At 46.1% G+C, this 21,876-nt stretch overlaps 1 protein-coding gene across 2 annotated transcripts in view; it reads left to right on the forward strand.

Moving 5' to 3' along the window:
• The first annotated feature begins 2,555 nt into the window (after positions 1 to 2,555).
• pvalb6 (parvalbumin 6) overlaps positions 2,556 to 21,876 on the forward strand; it is a 24,459-nt gene continuing 5,138 nt past the window's right edge. The window contains exons 1-2 of one of the 2 annotated variants that reach the window (XM_083779790.1): positions 2,556 to 2,597; positions 21,546 to 21,611. In XM_083779790.1, the coding sequence (XP_083635916.1) occupies positions 21,551 to 21,611 (61 nt within the window). In that variant the 5' untranslated portion in view covers positions 2,556 to 2,597; positions 21,546 to 21,550. Of the gene's footprint in view, positions 2,598 to 21,545; positions 21,612 to 21,876 lie in introns of those variants that run through there. The other variant, XM_083779791.1, reaches the window with a different exon arrangement.

Raw genomic sequence — 21,876 nt, forward strand, 5'->3', positions numbered from 1 at the left:
CACTGGAGAGGGGGCACTGGAGAGGGCACTGGAGAGGGCACTGGAGGGGGCACTGGAGAGGGGGCACTGGAGAGGGCACTGGAGAGGGGGCACTGGAGAGGGCACTGGAGGGGGCACTGGAGGGGGCACTGGAGAGGGGGCACTGGAGAGGGGGCACTGGAGAGGGCACTGGAGAGGGCACTGGAGGGGGCACTGGAGGGGGCACTGGAGGGGGCACTGGAGGGGGCACTGGAGAGGGCACTGGAGGGGGCACTGGAGGGGGCACTGGAGGGGGCACTGGAGGGGGCACTGGAGAGGGCACTGGAGGGGCCACTGGAGAGGGCACTGGAGAGGGCACTGGAGAGGGCACTGGAGAGGGCACTGGAGGGGGCACTGGAGAGGGCACTGGAGAGGGCACTGGAGAGGGGCACTGGAGAGGGCACTGGAGGGGGCACTGGAGAGGGCACTGGAGGGGGCACTGGAGCGGGCACTGGAGAGGGCACTGGAGAGGGGCACTGGAGAGGGGCACTGGAGAGGGCACTGGAGAGGGGCACTGGAGAGGGGCACTGGAGAGGGGCACTGGAGAGGGCACTGGAGGGGGCACTGGAGGGGGCACTGGAGGGGGCACTGGAGAGGGCACTGGAGAGGGGCACTGGAGAGGGGCACTGGAGAGGGGCACTGGAGAGGGCACTGGAGAGGGGCACTGGAGAGGGCACTGGAGAGGGCACTGGAGGGGGCACTGGAGGGGGCACTGGAGGGGGCACTGGAGAGGGCACTGGAGAGGGGCACTGGAGGGGGCACTGGAGAGGGGCACTGGAGAGGGGCACTGGAGGGGGCACTGGAGAGGGGCACTGGAGATGGGCACTGGAGAGGGCACTGGAGAGGGCACTGGAGAGGGGCACTGGAGGGGGCACTGGAGGGGGCACTGGAGAGGGCACTTGAGGGGGCACTGGAGAGGGGCACTGGAGAGGGCACTGGAGAGGGCACTGGAGAGGGCACTGGAGGGGGCACTGGAGGGGGCACTGGAGAGGGCACTGGAGAGGGCACTGGAGAGGGGGCACTGGAGAGGGCACTGGAGAGGGCACTGGAGAGGGCACTGGAGGGGGCACTGGAGGGGGCACTGGAGGGGGCACTGGAGAGGGCACTGGAGGGGGCACTGGAGGGGGCACTGGAGAGGGCACTGGAGAGGGCACTGGAGGGGGCACTGGAGGGGGCACTGGAGAGGGCACTGGAGGGGGCACTGGAGAGGGCACTGGAGGGGGCACTGGAGAGAGCACTGGAGGGGGCACTGGAGAGGGCACTGGAGAGGGCACTGGAGGGGGCACTGGAGAGGGCACTGGAGGGGGCACTGGAGGGGGCACTGGAGAGGGCACTGGAGGGGGCACTGGAGAGGGCACTGGAGGGGGCACTGGAGAGGGCACTGGAGAGGGCACTGGAGGGGGCACTGGAGAGGGCACTGGAGGGGGCACTGGAGAGGGCACTGGAGGGGGCACTGGAGGGGGCACTGGAGTGAACTGGTTAGGATTTCTGGCACTCCTTGTAGCAAACTCAAACGGGTGGAAGGAGAAGGAGGGACGGTGTGACCACGGACAGAAGAAGGGGTGGAGACGTGAGAGACAGAAGAAGGGGTGGAGACGTGAGAGACAGAAGAATGGGTGGAGACGTGGACAGAAGAAGGGGTGGAGACGTGAGAGACAGAAGAAGGGGTGGAGACGTGAGAGACAGAAGAAGGGGTGGAGACGTGAGAGACAGAAGAAGGGGTGGAGACGTGAGAGACAGAAGAAGGGGTGGAGACGTGAGAGACAGAAGAAAGGGTGGAGACGTGAGAGACAGAAGAAGGGGTGGAGACGTGAGAGACAGAAGAAGGGGTGGAGACGTGAGAGACAGAAGAAGGGGTGGAGACGTGAGAGACAGAAGAAGGGGTGGAGACGTGAGAGACAGAAGAAGGGGTGGAGATGTGAGAGACAGAAGAAGGGGTGGAGACGTGAGAGACAGAAGAAGGGGTGGAGACGTGAGAGACAGAAGAAGGGGTGGAGACGTGAGAGACAGAAGAAAGGGTGGAGACGTGAGAGACAGAAGAAGGGATGGAGACGTGAGAGACAGAAGAAGGGGTGGAGACGTGAGAGACAGAAGAAGGGGTGGAGACGTGAGAGACAGAAGAAGGGGTGGAGACGTGGACAGAAGGGGTGGAGACATGAGAGACAGAAGAAGGGGTGGAGACGTGAGAGACAGAAGAAGGGGTGGAGACGTGGACAGAAGAAAGGGTGGGGGAGTCTGGTTATACGTGAGAAGCAGAGTAAGGAGCAGAGCATCCAGGGCTTGGAATGACAGCTTTGAATATTAATAGTATAAAGCGTGATTAGCCAGAGTGCTGCAGGGGGGTGGGGGGGGGGGGGGGGGGGGGGAAGCAATACGACCTTCACAGCCCTCCTCCATTACTGCCCCACCACGCTGGACGGTGTGGTTCCCCATTTTCATCCTAAAATAGTCGAGCGGGAGGGCCGGGAGGCGTAAAGCCCTATAAAACAGAACGCGGGCAGAGAGCGCTCTGCCTCTTTCTTTACCGCGCCTCTCCCTCCAGCTCCTCTGTAATCGTCTCTGCGCACGCAGCCCTGCAGGTAGGAGCTATAAGGTTAACTAAGGTACAGTTATATATACAGTAAAAACTGGCTGAAATAAGTTTGAGAAAGTTTGTTGTAATGCATGTAATGCAGTGAGTGCGATGACAACGTTTAGGTTAAATGTGCCTGTTTAATAACCTGCCTGCTTTCGGAAAATAACTTACGTTGGGAATAGGCCGGGGTCGGGGATGCTCTCGGAGTTCCGATGCTAATTCCAACGGAGCGTTATAGTCCGACATGCAGCGGGAACAATGGCGCTGCTCCCGTGCTCGCGGTCGCGGCTAGGTTAGGGTTTGAGGAACGTTGTCGGTCTGATGACTGTCGGAACTATAAAGCCTGTACCCGTTATTAAAATGTATGCTGATTTTAACACTGTTAACCCATTCTGACCTGAGATCAGATCATATAAATGTCAGTCGCTCTTCGATTTTTTCAAAAATAGCAGATCCTACAAGCTCGTAGCGCGCCACTCGGTGGCGCGCTACGAGCTTGTAGGTCTGCTATTTTTCAATAGCTAAAGCATAACATGATGCCAACAACCGAAATGGGTTCCCGTTCAGAATGGGTTAACAGTGTTAACAGATTATGCGATAAGGAATAAAGGTTTATTAGGTCTATATACTCTTAATACTATAGATGTGATGCCAATGCAATGGGTCCCAGCCAGGGACAATTTTATGAGTCCTATATACTTCAATGACGTTATATAGTACAGTATTGAGTACAGTATGGCATCCCAGGACCCCAGCGGAGGGCGACATGATCGCGTCCGTTTCTCAATCGAGTGAGTCTTTAACCCATTCTGGGCGGGAACCCCTTTTGGTGTTTTAAACGTTATGTTATAATTTAGCTATTGAAAAATAGCAGATCTACAAGCTCGTAGCGCGCCACCGAGTGGCGCGCTACGAGCTTGTAGGTCTGCTATTTTTGAAAAATCGTGAAAATGTGCCTCAAAAATTTGGAATATATTCTTTCAGAACGAACGTTTTTAACTCAAATCTTTGCTTTCGGAGGGGTCCCTGGAACAACATATTTTCGTAGGCCAATTACAGATAACTTTTGGCGTCCTTACTTTACATGAGATATTGAGTGATATAGGCCTATAGAAACATAGGGTGTTTCAGAAAACTGTCAGATTTGACAGGCCTAAATGGGTTAAGGATGCAGGATGCAGAATTAAATAAATGAATAAAGAAAATAAAGGATGCAAGCTATAATATTTGCATCACTGCGTGTGAACAGACACTTCTGTTCAACTTAAAAGCGCCGCAATAACGTTATAGGAATACTGCATAAAACTTACATTTTCGATAACATATACAGTAGCTGCTTCTGTGATAAAACGAGGAACACGTTGCATTAATCTTGCAAACTCACTGGAGAGCATCAATTCATGCTATTGGGTCGTAATCATCACAAGCACTGTACAGCCGCGACTTATATATATAGGGCAAGCGGTTTTTGCAGAGCGTTTGAGGCAACGCAAAACGTGTGGAGAAATGCAATTTGCCCTCTCGTACGTGGGCGCCTTTCTCTGTGGGACCGAGATTAGATTAAGATACCGCCAGGCGAGGCCTAGGAGGAGCATCGAGGAGGTAATTGCTTTCCGATAGCGACGGTTTTTTGCCGGAGGAATAACATGCAAAGGTGAAGTTTAGTTTGTTTTAGTTGTTCGTTTATACGTGCCGTGATATCCTTCAAGGTCGAATCTTAACCCATTTTGTGCGGGAACCCCTTTTGGTGTTTTAAACATAATTTAGCTATTGAAAAATAGCAGATCTACAAGCTCATAGCGCGCCACCGAGTGGCGCGCTACGAGCTTGTAGGTCTGCTATTTTTGAAAAATCGTGAAAATGTGACACAAATCTTTGAATATATATTCTTTCTGAGGCAACGTTTTTAACTCAAATCTTTGCTTCCGAGGGGTTTGCTGGAATAATATATTTTCAGATGGGGGGTCGGTGGCCAATTAAATATGATTTTTGGGGTCCTTGACATGAAATATTGAGCACCACTGATACAGAAACATGAGGTATTTCAGAAAACTGTCAGATGATTTTTCTTTAATTTCGACGTCAGGCCTAAATGGGTTAATTATACGTATTGGCAGTTGACTTCACTATGCCGCCCTATACACGCCCATCATCAGACCGCTGCGCGCTGCCAAGCCTTTCAACTTTTACACTGAGAAAGCGGAGCGGAATGCTAAGTGATACCGAAAATGCTGATGCAGTGTAAAAAGCATACTGTATTTTGTCAAAAGTCCCTCTTGAGACAGTACGTAACGTACCCCGTGGCTGATTGCCATTCTGTCAGTGATCGCTCGCTGTTATAGGAAGGACAAAAATTAAAAAAACGCTGCATTTTCAAGCACTCAGACGCCATGAATATTCATAGGGAGGACAGCAAAGTTTATTTTCCGCGGTATCCCTGTTAATTAACCCATTCTGAACGGGCACCCATTTTGGTGTCGGCATCATGTTATGCTTTAGCTATTTAAAAATAGCAGATCTACAAGCTCATATCGCGCCACCGAGTGGCGCGATACGAGCTTGTAGGTCTGCTATTTTTTGAAAAATCGAAGAACGACTGACATTTTTTAGAATCTGATCTCAGGTCAGAATGGGTTCATCAGACCAGCGTGTGTCCGGCGGAAACCTCGTATGAATCTGATCTCAGGTCAGAATGGGTTAAAGAAGATGCATTGTGTTTTGGCGGAGTGTACTGTACGTGTCACAATGAAATATGGATGACTGTTAGTTAGTTAGTTAGGACCCTAATGTTGATGCTATATGAATGCAAATGGAGGATTTAATGGGATTTACGTCTTAATTTTGTTTGATGATGAGTTATGCTAATGTGATTCGTATTGACACGGCTTTTAAAGCTCCTGTAATTTATTATATTTATTTTAGTCTGTCGCGTAAGAGAGATCTCTTTTGAATCGGCACCCATGTGTGCGTCAGTGTTGTTTTCGTCGACTAAAACTAAGACGTAAAATGTTCGTCGACTACCTATTTTCACTGACAAAAACAAATGGAAACTAAATGAAAACTAAAGCTGTGGTGACTAAAACTAAGACTAAATATACTGACAATTTCGTCAACAAATAAAAACTAGACTAAAATGCTATAGGAAGGGACTAGTGGACAAGAGATCCAGTATAAGTCATTTTACACTTGACATTTAGTCGACTAAAACTAGACACTAAGACATTCCAGGTGACTAAAACTAAATGAAGTTTCAGTTCATGACTAAACTAAAATCGAAATTTGCTGCCAAAAACAACACTGGCGTGCGTGTGGCCGTTTTGTTTTTAAAAACTCAATTACGATGAGGGGTATTTATGCTCTAAGTTAAGACTGATGTTTGTGCACATATAGCACTTTATACATTGATATATAATTTGTCTTCCTCTGCAGTACCTAATATATTGCTATATGTATGTTTTTAGAACAAGACAAATGTTATTGGGCACTTCTAAAGTCAGCTACAATCCTAATGTTAAAAAAAAAAAGATAATGTGGGCAAACCCTGCATGATGAATAAGCAATGCACTATTATATAAATCATGCATGCTGCTATTCTTGTCTGTCGTCAAAATTAATTAAAAAAATTTGCATTAAATATACTTAAAGGAGCATTCAGTGATTTGGAGAAAACCCCCCGGTCGGCCCCGGTAACAAGATGCACTACAGTGGGGGGGGGGGGGTTTGACCCCTGCAGGGGTTAACTGGGGTCAGGGAGGAACTCCTTATATGGTCAGCACACTCTATAGCAGGGAGGATTATCACAACAAAACATATTTTTGAATTACGTGAAATCACTGAATATACCTTTAATAAGTCACCCTGCAGTGCACCATATTACTGAATTACCAAAATTGTTTGTTTGCCGAAAATAGCCGATCTACAAACTCACAAAACACTTTGGCTGAACGTTCACCCCCAGAATGGGGACGTTATACTGTAGTCATATACTGTATATTGAAAAGACATAGTTTCTAGTTTATTTATTTATTTACCCCACGATTTTTTGCAATCAATCTTTTCACCAATGCAGTGCATGTCAATTATCTATTATCTGTAATCCTGGGGCGCTATACATACACTCCCTCTGCCAACCTGGGGAGAGCAGCGGACTGACCTCATGCTTCCTTCACTGCATGTGGAGTCCACGCCGCTTCTATTCACCTGACAGGGGGTGGGGGGGGGGGGAGTTCCCCGGTTGGGCGTGTAGCGCGTGTGGAAGGAACACGTTATTCCAAACAGTTCCTTTCCCCTCCCATGCAATCATGCAGGCCCCTATACATCATGCACTGAGCATCATAAGTCCACCTTGTGGACTTGAAAGCAAACTCAAACACTCTGAAAGCCTTTGTTTCCTATCGCTTGCATCAGTTGCATGCTCCATGTGAGGAAGGAGAAAGCCTTGTCTCTTGAGTATATAGAGCTCTAGCCCTGGAACATGACTGCCATGATGATTATCATGACAGTCATACAGTAACTTTGCCCTGTTTTTTGCGCTCGCTGCATTTACAAGATTTCCGTATATATAAACATTCAGGTTTCAAATATAAAGTACTCACAAAGTGTCCCACGGGTGTTAGTTAGTAGCAGCGCCAGCGATTAGAATTGCTGCATCCCGCGTTGTTTAATAAAAAGCATTTTTGTCCGAGCTCCCCGGCTACTTTTTTCAAACGGGGTTCGTTTGGGAAATCCACAGTTGCACACCGGGAGCGCACTCGCCTATTAGTCTGTATTGGCAGGGCGGTCAGCGTGCCTATATCGAACACACCGAGTGCCACCCTCCTCCCGACCGATAGGGGCGCGTAGTTGAAAGCCAATGGCAAAATAACAGCTCGGATAAAAATGCTTTTTATTAAACAATGCGGGATGCAGAAATTCTAATCGCTGGCGCTGCTACTAACTAACACCCGTGGGACACTTTGTGAGTACTTTATATTTGAAATGCGAATGTTTATATATTTTAATTCTTTGTAAATGTAGCGTTCGCAAAAACCAGGGTGAAGTTGCGTCATGACTCTCCTATGAATACGAGAGTCATGAATCATGGCTAATTCAACACACAAGTGTTGTTTTTGGCAGCAAATTTCTATTTTAGTTTTAGTCGTTGTCTCTTGAATAGTTTTCACTTAGTCTTAGTCACATTTTAGTCACCTGGAATGTTCTAGTGTTTTAGTCTAGTTTTAGTCGACTAAATGTCATACGATTTCAGTCGACTAAATCTACAGTTGATTTAGTCGACTAAAATGTGTTTTGACAGGCCTTTGATGTCGTTGTAATGACATATTTTACACTTTGGTTTGCATGCTGAAAATAGCAGATATACAATCTGCAACCCAGCATAAAACTGGATCTCTTGTCCACTAGTCCCTTCCTAACATTTTAGTCTAGTTTTTATTTGTTGACGAAATTGTCAGTACGTTTAGTCTTAGTTTTAGTCATCATAGATTTGTTTTTATTTTGTCTTGGTAGTCGACGAACATTTTTCGTCTTAGTTTTAGTCGACGAAAACAACACTGCACCACACAACCACACAGTATGCGACCTGGGAGTGTTGGACTGTGCGTGCATGCACGCACGCACGCACGCACGCACGCACACACACGCATGGCTATTGTTGTGGTCAAGCTGTAACTGTTTGCTATAAGGCTATTCTGTCCAACACCTGCCAGGAGATTAGATGCTGGACTTTTGGTGATAACAGCCAGATGATCCCCATGTCCTCCCCATGGCTGTTGTTATACTGTGTGGTTGAGACTGTGTTTCTGCCACTGCCCTGAGGCTGGCGTTGAGAGATCATTAGCCGTGCGGATCAAGGATTTGTTTTTATTGAATGTGACATTTAACCCATTCTGACCTGAGATCAGATTCATACCAGGTTTCCGCCGGACAACACACTGGTCTGATTAAACCCATTCTGACCTGAGATCAGATTCTAAAAAATGTCAGTCGTTCTTCGATTTTTCAAAAATAGCAGACCTACAAGCTCGTATCGCGCCACTCGGTGGCGCGATATGAGCTTGTAGATCTGCTATTTTTCAATAGCTAAAGCATAACATGATGCTAACACCAAAATGGGTGCCCGGTTAGAATGGGTTAATTATGTCACACACTCGATAAAAATAAATCTATAACCGTCTTGATTAAAGGTATATTCAGTGATTTCACTTAATTCAAATATCACTTATTGTTTAGTTTTGTGATAATCCTCCCTACTATAGAGTGTGCTGGCCATATAAGGAGTTCCTCCCTGTCCCCAGTTAACCCCTGGGGGTCAAAACAAACATTAGATTTCATTTTTGGCTAGGTGGCCCAGCCTTCATCCAATCAGGATTCAATTCAATTCAATTCAATTTTATTATAGTGTCAAATCACAACAAGTTGTCTCAAGACACTTTACAACCAACAAAGTTCCACCCAGAGCAAGCAATATTGCGACAATGGTAACGAAAAACTCCCCTTTAGGAAGAAACGTCAGGCAGAACCCGACTCTAGGGTTACATTGTGACCAGGCTTTTCTTTATGCTTCTCTGCCTTACGTTGTGACCAGGCTTTTCTTTATGCTTCTCTGCCTTACGTTGTGACCAGGCTTTACTTTATGCTTCTCTGCCTTACGTTGTGACCAGGCTTTTCTTTATGCTTCTCTGTCTTACGTTGTGACCAGGCTTTTCTCTCTGCCTTACGTTGTGACCAGGCTTTACTTTATGCTTCTCTGCCTTACGTTGTGACCAGGCTTTTCTCTCTGCCTTACGTTGTGACCAGGCTTTACTTTATGCTTCTCTGCCTTACGTTGTGACCAGGCTTTACTTTATGCTTCTCTGCCTTACGTTGTGACCAGGCTTTTCTCTCTGACTTACGTTGTGACCAGGCTTCAGTCTCTGCCTTACGTTGTGACCATAGACTGTAAAAAATATGGACAAAGCGTTCCCCGGGTCTAACATGAACGTAAAATGAAGCCTGTAATGATATGCTAATTCCTGATGTAAGTCGCCATCTTTTGGTACCAGCTGGCCATTGGCTGGCTCCGTTTTGTACCAGCTGGTCATTGGCTGCCCAGACAACGAGGCGGGACTTCCCCCCTTCTTCTCCGTTGGTTTTTATTTTGACTCGAGTGGGAGGAGAAGACTCTTGAGTGGGAGGGGAATCCCGATCATAGACTGTAACGGTAGCCACGCCCCTCAGAACATACGCGACTTTATGGTCATTTTTTTAATTAATGGGACCATAATTTTCCAAAAAGAATATTATGACATTAGAAATGAGACTTTAAACTAGTGACTGGAAGAAGAAAGTATTCATGACCATGTTTATTAAGGTAATACAGTCTAGGTGAAGTTGGGCCAAAATACATGGGCCTCTATGGAGCTATGGGGCTTTTTGGGTCCAGTCCAGCGCCACAACAGGCCATTATATGAACTACCGATTTCAAATGAGGCTTCACGAAATATCTGGCTGACTGCCCCCCTGGTTGTGACCAGGCTTTACTCTTCAGTCTCTGCCTTACGTTGTGACCAGGCTTTACTCTTCAGTCTCTGCCTTACGTTGTGACCAGGCTTTTCTCTCTGCCTTACGTTGTGACCAGGCTTTACTTTATGCTTCTCTGCCTTACGTTGTGACCAGGCTTTACTTTATGCTTCTCTGCCTTACGTTGTGACCAGGCTTTACTTTATGCTTCTCTGCCTTACGTTGTGACCAGGCTTTACTTTATGCTTCTCTGCCTTACGTTGTGACCAGGCTTTTCTCTCTGCCTTACGTTGTGACCAGGCTTTACTCTTCAGTCTCTGCCTTACGTTGTGACCAGGCTTTTCTCTTCAGTCTCTGCCTTACGTTGTCACCAGGCTTTACTCTTCAGTCTCTGCCTTACGTTGTGACCAGGCTTTTCTCTGCCTTACGTTGTGACCAGGCTTTTCTCTCTGCCTTACGTTGTGACCAGGCTTTTCTCTCTGCCTTACGTTGTGACCAGGCTTTTCTCTTCGCAGATGAAAGTAAGGCTGTATGCTAATTTGAGGTCACAGATGGGGCTATGATACAGTACTTGAATGAGCTTCATTTACAGAGGGTAGCTAAGATTAGAAATATTAAAGTACTAAGCTTACCAACTTTACAAATGAGTTGCTAAATTAGTGTGCAGTTATTGTAGCCTACAATAACCTTGGATAAATAAACAAAATGATACTGCCAAATGATGGAGCCGTTTACAAAATAATTGCCTGGAAGAAGTCCTGTTTAGAATTGCCTGAGGATATGGATTAGAAAAATATTTTTTCAAATGTCTTCACCATGGCAGCACAAAACAATTCCCCCCTGACATTAAAATGCATTATAGCATCTCTAAATGTAATTAAAAAATGACCTTTCTCATTCAGTCATTTGCTTGAGCTGTTCTATGTACGATGTATGATATTCTCATCATTCTGCATTAAAAGCAAAAGACTGTAATTAACAATTATGTGAAGAAACCAAATACAAAGGACATCCCAATATTGCATGCTGACGTGAGTTTACATTTTGAAGAACATGATTCCTATGGGGAAGGGGGGGGGGGGGGGGTATAGATTCACATATAAAAAAGAATGATTCGGCAAAAATGGTTCTCATCATTTCATTGTTGTTGTGGACAAGGAGACTCAAACTCCTCTTATGACAACGAACACTAATCTGTAGACAGCTCAATCCTTAAAGGGACACTTCACCCTTTTTGCAAAAAAATATAATATGTTAATGACGTTTAGAAGCTTTAGATCACTTTCCTGAGGGTATTTATGTGTGTAATATGTGGTTTTAGTTATTTTAGATTGTAGCAGTGAGCCTGTTGTCTCTGATGTCATGGACACTGGTCTCACTACCTTCCTGGACTACAATTCCCATAATTCTTTGGTGCACTGCTCCTCCTTGTGGATAGGGGGAGAGCTGTCTTACTGAGACAACATGTAGTCCAGGAAGGAAGTGAGCCCAGTGTCCATGACATCAGAGACACCGTGCTCACTGCTACAATCTAAAATATCTAAAACCACATATTACACACATAAAGACCCCCAGGAAAGTGTTCTAAAGCTTCTAAACGTCATTAACATAATTTTTTTTGCAAAAAGGGTGAAGTGTCCCTTTAACCCATTCTGGGCGGGAACCCCTTTTGGTGTTTCAAGCATTATCTTATACTTTAGCTATATTGAAAAATAGCAGATCTATACAAGCTCACAGGAGCGCTCCCTCCATTTTCAGATGGGGGGTCCGGGCATGCCAAAAAACGATTATTCTGGGGGTCCTTGACGTGAAAAAGGTTGAGCCTGCACCACTACACCACTGAAACATAGGTTTTTCAGAAGACGACAAAAGACAAGAGACATTTTTTTCTCAGTCACTAATCATTCACAAACCCTGAGCATGAGGTGACATTGGATAGTCATAATTATTAGCAATGACAAAGGCCATGACATACTGTAGCACTTCTACAGTATATCCATCTGTCTGTCTGCTATTTGTCTGTCTGTCTCACCCATACAGATAAAATACATCTCTTTCCGTTAGTCAGTCAGATGATACATAACTGACACGCACAGTAAGGCAGCCATGGCAGTAAAACACAAGTGTGGCCATATTGGCTCAAGTTTCTTTCTTGAGCCGCCAAGTGCATTCTCCCTTAAGCCTTCCATCTCCTCATCCTAGACTACGCAGATGCCTTGCTACTCGCACTCACACATTCTCCCCTACACACACACACACACACACACACATGCACAGCTGTTGTTGCAGGCCAGCGCAGAGGTGGTCCGGTCCGAGAGATATGGCCGTGAGGGCAGCGTGACTGAGTGACTGAGCACACACAGTCACGTCTCCTGAAGCCAGAAGGTCAATGGAGTTTAGTTTGTGGTCCAGTGCAGTAGAAGAGCTGCAGCAAAATGCTATAGATCCTCATGAGAATGTCAGATTTATTCCTCGTAGTTCACTGCCAGTATCTACTGGTACTAGTATCTACTGGTACTAGTATCTACTGGTACTAGGGCTACTTAAAGGTATGTTCAGTGATTTCACTCAAAAAACCTTAGGTTTCGTTTTTGGCTGTGGGACCTAGCCTTTCGTCCAATCAGGATAGAGAGTCAAAAACGAAACCTAAGGTTTTTTGACCCCCAGGGGTTAACTGGGGACAGGGAGGAACTCCTTATATGGCCAGCACACTCTATAGTAGGGAGGATTATCACAACAAAACAAAAAAATAAGTGATATTTGAATTAAGTGAAATCACTGAATATACCTTTAAACACGGACCTCGTAGTTCACTGCCAGTATCGTTTATTCCCCGTAGTTCACTGCCAGTATCGTTTATTCCCCATAGTTCACTGCCAGTATCGTTTATTCCCCGTAGTTCACTGCCAGTATCGTTTATTCCCCGTAGTTCACTGCCAGTATCGTTTATTCCTCGTAGTTCACTGCCAGTATCGTTTATTCCCCGTAGTTCACTGCCAGTATCGTTTATTCCCCGTAGTTCACTGCCAGTATCGTTTATTCCTCGTAGTTCACTGCCAGTATCGTTTATTCCTCGTAGTTCACTGCCAGTATCGTTTATTCCCCGTAGTTCACTGCCAGTATCGTTTATTCCCCGTAGTTCACTGCCAGTATCGTTTATTCCCCGTAGTTCACTGCCAGTATCGTTTATTCCCCGTAGTTCACTGCCAGTATCGTTTATTCCTCGTAGTTCACTGCCAGTATCGGCTACTTAAACACGGACCAATCGTTCACTGCCAGTATCGGGCTACTTAAACACGGACCAATCGTTCACTGCCAGTATCGGGCTACTTAAACACGGACCAATCGTTCACTGCCAGTATCGGGCTACTTAAACACGGACCAATCGTTCACTGCCAGTATCGGGCTACTTAAACACGGACCAATCGTTCACTGCCAGTATCGGGCTACTTAAACACGGACCAATCGTTCACTGCCAGTATCGGCTACTTAAACACAGACCAATCGTTCACTGCCAGTATCGGGCTACTTAAACACGGACCAATCGTTCACTGCCAGTATCGGCCTACTTAAACACGGACCAATCGTTCACTGCCAGTATCGGCCTACTTAAACACGGACCAATCGTTCACTGCCAGTATCGGCCTACTTAAACACAGACCAATCGTTCACTGCCAGTATCGGGCTACTTAAACACGGACCAATCGCTCACTGCCAGTATCGGGCTAATTAAACACGGACCCATTTCTATAACCTTGTGTGTCCAAGCCGGCCTGGTGAAAAATCATTGCAATGTTTGTCAAAAAGAGACACTGACTACTTGACCGCAATGGTCAACCTTCCTGAATAATAAATGGAAGGGAAAAAGGCCCATTGGATGACATTAATGATACAGACTGTATAATGTAATGAATTCTGACTAGGACTGAGGATATACAGATTGAAGGGTAGATACTAGCATATACACAAGGAGATAAGGATGGAAGGAAGCGACACAGCGACAGAATGGACATAAGGTTTTTTAGGGTGATATGATCGGCTTACTGGTTCAGTGGAATGATGAGCAATAGAGATTAACTAACATATAAAACATATGGAGTGAATAGTGCACAGATAACCTTTGCACTGTTAGGTTAAAATGCTTGTACTTATAATCGGAGATTTGAAGGAGAGAGCAACTTAACTGTAGCACGCATGCACGCACGCACGCACGCACACGCGCACACACACACACGCGCGCGCGCGCACGTGCATGCACACACACACGCGCACGCGCACGCACACGCACACGCACACACACACACACACACACTGTTCTCTATTCTGTGCTAATAATATCAACAATCATTATACATTTCTCATGTATTTGATAGACAGCTACGTGGATGTATGCTAACACCGCATCCACATTATTTACATCAAATCCAGTGACGCAAGACCTTATACTTTATGGTGTGATGTGTGCATGTGTTGCGTTTTTATCTTGAAAATTTTCAATTAACGAGCTACGTACATGGCGATATGAAATATATTTAAATTAGGCCTGATGGAGGGGAAAGGAACTGGTTGGAATAACGTGTTCCTTCCACGCGCTATACGTCCAACCAGGGAAACTCCCCCCTGTCAGGTGTAAAGGAGCAACTTGGACACTCACGCATGAGTTCAAGTCCGTTGCTCTCCCCAGGTTTGGCGGAGGGTGTGTAGAGCCCAGGATCACATTAGATAATTGACACAGGGGTGAAAAATGGGTTACAAAACCGTGGGATAAAAAATATATTTTTAGAAATGAGACATAGTGCTAAAACTACCACAGACTTAGGTATGGAGGAAAGTAAATCCCTGTTGCTAATATTTCAGTACGTATACAGTAGCTCGTTCAAAGGAAAGTCTTCTACAAATACAGTAACTGTTCATCTGAAATCAAAGCAGAGCCAGAAGGAAAAACAACACACACATACAGTAATAACAGGGAATGCCTTTCATGTTTCTGCTTTGGGCCCAAAACTCCCCACTGCAAAACAAGAAAAACAACAAAACTCAAGAACAATGCTGCTTTATTGCTTTCATTCTAAAGCCTTTGATCTTTGGTTTGACAAATGAGCGCGAGCATTCACCAGAATCCCTGCCCGAATCAATAGTGAGTCGGGCAGAGACCTTGTTGTATCTCCATTTTATTTTATTTTATCTCTTTTAAATAGACATGTACAACATGCACAGTACAACTGTACTGTGCATGTGTTTTGGCACCTAAATGGTTTTTGTAAGAGTCATGCAGGTTCATGCTTGTGAAAACATTTAACCTACTCAGTTGGGGATTTAAAGGAAGGTATGAACGCACGGGTCGCACGCACAGTGCCGTGTCATTAGTCAGAAGTATAACAAAATACACACATAAATGGATGCACCCATGGGACGTATCCTCAGTGATGTATCCCGAGGTCATCGGGGTTTCGGGTCTCGCAACATCATACCCCTCACTCAGGCGACCCAGCCGGGAGTGATCACGTCCCGACTTACGTCCCAGTAGCTACCCTCGATAAGTCCCATTCGGGAAAAACCAGGGCCACACAATCCGTTCCTCCTGAACTATACTCTGCCGGGACTGGGAGGTACCATTCTGGCACATGGAAGGACTAGGCTCTGTGGGTTGACACCAGTCCGGGCCCCTCCTACGTCTCACCAGGTCCACTCCTGCTCTCACCAGGCCAGGCCCTGTGCGTTGCACCAGACTCCCAGCACCAGGCACTTCATTCAGGAATGGTGGATTCTCAAGCCGCAACGGTTCCGCAGGCTCCACCTTGCCCTTGGTGGTGCCGCCGGCTCCGCTTGAGGCTTGCATGGCCCTCCTAAAGGCCTCACCGTGGGTTTGTTGGGCTTCTTCCTCACGGAAGACACAGGCTGGGGGCGCTAACCCATACTGCTCCCGGGTGCCGTCTAATTTCCGGCTGTCTCTCCGGTTATTTCGGTTAATTGTTTCCGAAATGACTATCCCTATATCTCTAACCCTAACCTAAACCTAACCGCAAGCACGGGAGCATGTGCATGTTCGGACTAACGGGACTTCGTATCTATGGGCAGTTTCCGCACGCACGCAGTCACACACACTACAACACCTTTTGAGACTGCGAAGAGTGTGGATCTTCTGTTTTTTTTCTATTTGAATTTGAACCTCTATAAAATCTATATAATTTGAAAAATGGTGTCCAAAATAGGTATGCCAGGTTGTAATAGGTTAAGTCTGTCTGCCAACGTAACACAAGCTTGTGACTAAATAAGAACTATTACAGTGGATCGATTGGAACACAAATTATTTTTTTTGCAATTTCCTGAAACGTAACAGATTTGGACACATATGCAGGGTCTCTCAGTTATATCCACCTCATTCCACAGCAAATGGTTTCCTTCTGTCCCCCTTTAGGTGGCTTTGTGGTGGAGGTCACTGGATGCAGTGCCTGATCCCTTGTAATGATAAGAGAATGGAGTGTGTATCCAGTATTGATCCGACTGTGCAGCAGTATGTTTCAGTGTCAGATAACGCCACATATTAGTGTCTGTGGAGGAGCGCGCCTGTAATAACGCGCAGCACAGCAGTGACTTTTGTTTGACTGCGTGAGAGTAACTCAACTCAACTTATACGCTGACGATGTGTCTGTTGTCACTAAAAGTCAACGCAATTTGTCCAACTTTGACCAGCATTGTGGGGTTTCTCAAACTCGCTGCAGGGAACTCCAATTTACGCTAACGACTGTGTGTGTTTATTATAGCTATACAGTATAATCGTCATTGCAATGTATATGACTTCCATGAATAGAATTGCAAACATTATTCCCAGATAGGCATTTATAGTAATACCATGATGTGTCACAACATAAGAGATCCAATTTGACCTCTGCGTTATCCAAGCCCTCGACTCTATTGACCTCTGTGACCTCTGTGTTATCCAAGCCCTCGACTCTATTGACCTCTGTGACCTCTGTTGACCTCTGTGTTATCCAAGCCCTCAACTCTATTGACCTCTGTGACCTCTGTGTTATCCAAGCCCTCAACGCTATTCGGCCACACTGCGCAAAAAGCATGGTATACGGTTGAGTATATATTCCAGGAAACACCCGTTAAATTTACCAACAAACTCCGGTAAACTCCCGAAATGTATACCATCACCCCTACTGTATATTACTGTATATGCTGCTAAACGTGAGGTCTATTGGCAAATCTAGTGCCCATAATTGACCGTTAATCCCTCTTTTCACAAAAAGATTCTTGGCACATGGAATGCCTGTTGTTTATATTAAATGAACTGCACTGTGGATTTGGAAGAGCCCTTTTTTTTGGCAGCTTGCTGCATTTTTCTGTATCATACCGTAAGAAAATGCTTCAAGCTATTCTATAATTAAGGAATATTTATTGTATCGGCCATTTTGGTTATCTCAGGTACTACTGTATGTAAACATGTTTTGTTTGTGTGTGAAAGAGACCCTCCGGTTGTACGGCTGGGTTGTATACGGCGGTGCCGTTTGTGGCAAAAGCTTGTAAATATCTGGATCCCTTTGCCGGTACGTTTTGTGGTAAAAGCGCTCAAACTTTCTTTCTTTTCCTGCCTGACCTCCTTACCCAGCCCTTTCCTTTCTTTGTGTTGTTGGAAAAATGACACGATGGTGAAAACCACATGATTTCATCCACTTGTTTTATAGCCTGGTTTCCAACCTGGTTCGCTTGGTTCTGTGAATTAGTTTGGTCATTCCGCAGTCTGCAGGCCAGCCTCCTGTTTGACTCGTATTTCTTTTTTAATACATATATATTTTTTATCCCACGATTTTGTAACCCATTTTTCACCCCTGTGTCAATCATCTAATGTGATCCTGGGCTCTACACACCCTCCGCCAACCTAGTCCCCATATATGGGGGACAAGGGGAGAGCAACGGACTTGAACTCATGCTTCCTTCATGCCTGAGTGTCCAAGTTGCTCCTTTACACCTGACAGGGGGGAGTTTCCCTGGTTGGACGTAGCGCGTGGAAGGAACACGTTATTCCAACCAGTTCCTTTCCCCTCCATCAGGCGCCCCGGCTGGCCAGAGGGAGGCAGTTTAGTGACCAGGATTACTGTTTGACTCGTATTTCATAACGACGTTGCAGACACACAAGACACATTCATCTTTTCTTCATCAAACGTCAAATAGGCCTATCGAAAATAACTGACCTTCAACCTCACTCTTCAATTAAGATCTCTTACTCTCGCCATTTCTTTGTTTTGAAATGTGTGTAAAACATTCAGCTATAACGACAAACACGATGAAAAATAGGGAATATTTATAATACGGCTATTATAAACCCCCCCCCCCCCTGTCAAATATGAATGCTGGGGTCACGGCACCGTGACCTTTCTATTGTGGACTTGAGAGAGGCTTAGCACCTACACTATGTATGAACACATACTGTACTGTTACTGTATGTGTTTATGAGGTTTGTATGGCGATGCCACTTCTGTATGTGCACGCACGCACGTCTGTGTGTGTGTGTGTGTGTGTGTGTGTGTGTATGTGACTGTGTGTGTGTGTGTGTGTGACTGTGTGTATGTGACTATGTGTGTGTGTGTGTGTGTGTGTGTGTGTGTGTGTGTGTGTGTGCGTGCGTGCGTGCGTGCGTGCGTGCGTGCGTGCGTGCGTGCGTGCGTGCGTGCGTGCGTGCGAGCACCATGTGTGTACATGTCCTGCGGTTTTTGGATTCTGCATTCGGCCACACTTTGTATTATAAATACTCTTGCGGGATATCAGAATACAGGATATTATAATCCACACGCCATTCATCCCCACGTTCCCAGAGTCGTTCGTCTTTGAATACTGTACACATCACTGTGCGTGCGTGTGCGTGCGTGCGTGTGCGTGCGTGCCCTGCGTGCGTTCGCACATGTGTGTTTATTATCGCACATTCAGTATAGTGTATGCCCATGCAATAGCAGCAGCAGCAGCAGCATACAGTGGGGTGTAATACCGTACCGTATGTGTACTTTGAGGTTGCCCGCAAGGTGACAATTTCACAAGCAAGCGATCCTGTTCTCTCTCTCTCTCTCTCATAGTCATCATAGCGCAGAGTGAGAGAGCCAAAAAGCATGCGGTTCACCCCCGATCACCTTTCAGAGTGTGAGACACTACAGGCGCCTACAGGAGGCGCCTGTTAGTTCATGTTCTCTCTCTCCTCCCGGGTGGTATTCGGACCGACGAACGGCCGGGCCCCTGCCGAGATGTCCTGCTAAACTCCCGCTGACCCCGCTGCGTTGCGCCGTGGGCCCTTATGGCCATTGGGCCTGCAGCACGCGTCACCCTCGCACGCATGCAGCGCTGATCTGATTAACCCATTCTGACCTGAGATCAGATTCATACGAGGTTTCCACTGGAAACACACTGGGTCTGATTGACCCATTCTGACCTGAGATCAGATTCATATACGAGGTTTCCACTGGAAACACACTGGTCTGATTATTAACCCATTCTGACCTGAGATCAGATTCTAAAAAAATGTCATTCGTTCTTCGATTTTTTTCAAAAAATAGCAGACCTACAAGCTCGTAGCGCGCCACTCGGTGGCGCGCTATGAGCTTGTAGATCTGCTATTTTTCAATAGCTAAAGCATAACATGATGCTGACACCAAAATGGGTTCCTGTTCAGAATGGTTTAATATTTAGAACATGCAGTTTTATGAAAAACGCATGTTTCTATGTGTCATTCTCAAAACATTTTTCATGTCAAGGGCCCCCAAAAATATTTGTCATTGGCCCCGCCGACCCCCATCTGAAAATATGTTGTTTCTGCAGGGACCCCCTCAGAAGCAAAAGATTTGAGTTAAAAACTCAAATAGAATATATATTCAAAGATTTGCAAACACTGCAGTGCCAGAAAATCTATCTGAATGTTAAAAGTTGTCTGGGGTTTAATTGAGCTCAGAGTTCCTCCCGTGTGTGTGTGTGTGTGTGTGTGTGTGTGTGTGTGTGTGTGTGTGTGTGTGTGTGTGTGTGTGTGAATGTATAATGCACAATCTCTGTAAAGCGCCTTGGATAAAGGCGCTATATATATAAATGCACCATTTACTGTTGGGGGGAAACTGTAGTGTTCTATATGCCGTTAGCCTCTCGCGGGCTTCATCTGCCTTAACCCATTCTGAACGGGAACCCATTTTGGTGTTAGCATCATGTCGTGCTTTAGCTATTGAAAAATAGCAGATCTACAAGCTCGTATCGCGCCACCGAGTGGCGCGATACGAGCTTGTAGGTCTGCTATTTTTGAATAATCGAAGAACGACTGACATTTTTTTAGAATCTGATCTCAGGTCAGAATGGGTTCATCAGACCAGTGTGTGTCCAGTGGAAAACCTTGTATGAATCTGATCTCAGGTCAGAATGGGTTCATTCTATAGAGTTCTCAACGGGCCTGAAAAGGAAGGCCCGGACCCTATAGCTGTAGGCCTACTATATAGCTGGGCCTTAACTGATCGGGCCCGAGGCCCGGCCCCTCGGGTCGGGTCGGGTTTGGGCAGAATTTGAGAACTAAAAGTGAAACGCCGGTCAGCTTTCATTATTGTGTTTATTCATCTTTATTCAAGTTCACGTTTAGTAGTTTCTGTGAAGAAGAGAAAAGAGATAATACTTTAAGTTTATTGAAAGCAACACTATTTGTGGTTCGTGAATGCTACAGTAATTAATTTCATTTTTTATAAAAGTAAAACGTTTATTTTAAGAAAAGGAGATGTAACGATATGAGCAAATAGTATTTGCTTCATGATTATTCATGTGTGTGTTATGTTGATCTGTTTTGACTCAGTCCATATAGGTTGACTAGTAATGCCTAGAACACACACACAGCTTTCCCAGGGTGCTGGCTATAGCATTCTGCCTTCTTGATACTGAGCCCGCTAAGAACCTGTTGTGCTCCTGTTATGTAACCTGCCACGTTATTATTATTCTGAACATAAACGTCTACTCTTTCAAGAACCTGGTCTTATTGAATTACCCACAACATACAAGAGTTTACACTTATCTTCATAAATACAACCGCAAAAGGTCGTGCCTGGTCAGGTTCGGGGGCAGAGTTTGAGAACTCTACTCAATTCTACTGAAAGGTCTTCCCTTCATTTCCCCTCTCTCTCTCTCTCTCTCTCTCTCTCTCTCTCTCTCTCCCCCGTCTTCCCCATCGATGGCTAATCCGTTCCTCTTATCTCTCTCTCTCTCTCTCTTAACCTCCATCTGTCTCGTCCTCGTTCTCCTGCTCCATTTCAGAGAGCTGTAATGTGAGTGTCGCTGTGTTCCTTCACTGCTCTCTGATGAACTGCTTTATAACCTTGTCCCTCTCTCTCTCTCTCCCCCTCTCCCCCTCTCCCCCTCTCCCCCTCTCCCCCTCTCCCCCTCTCCCTCTCTCCCTCTCTCTCTCTCTCTCTCCACTCCTTCTGCCGTGTTTTCAAAGCAGTCAAGATGGCAATGAGCAGCATCCTCAACGCTGACGACATCAAGAAAGCCTTAGATGCATTCGCAGGTAATATATAACGTGCTTTTCCGTTCCGTGCACAATATGCAGAACGATAACTGTATACTAGCGTCTCAGAATGTACAACAAACACACATCGATTACGGTACTGAATGGAGGTTGGACAAACTGCCTCCCTCCCCCTGGCCAGCCGGTGGCGCCTGATGGAGGGGAAAGGAACTGGTTGGAATAACGTGCTCCTTCCACGCGCTATACGTCCAACCAGGGAAACTCCCCCCACTGTCAGGTGTAAAGGAGCAACTTGGACACTCAG

The sequence above is a fragment of the Protomyctophum parallelum genome (genome assembly GCF_964188405.1).
Source record: "Protomyctophum parallelum genome assembly, chromosome: 13".
Classification (NCBI taxonomy): Eukaryota; Metazoa; Chordata; class Actinopteri; order Myctophiformes; family Myctophidae; genus Protomyctophum; species Protomyctophum parallelum.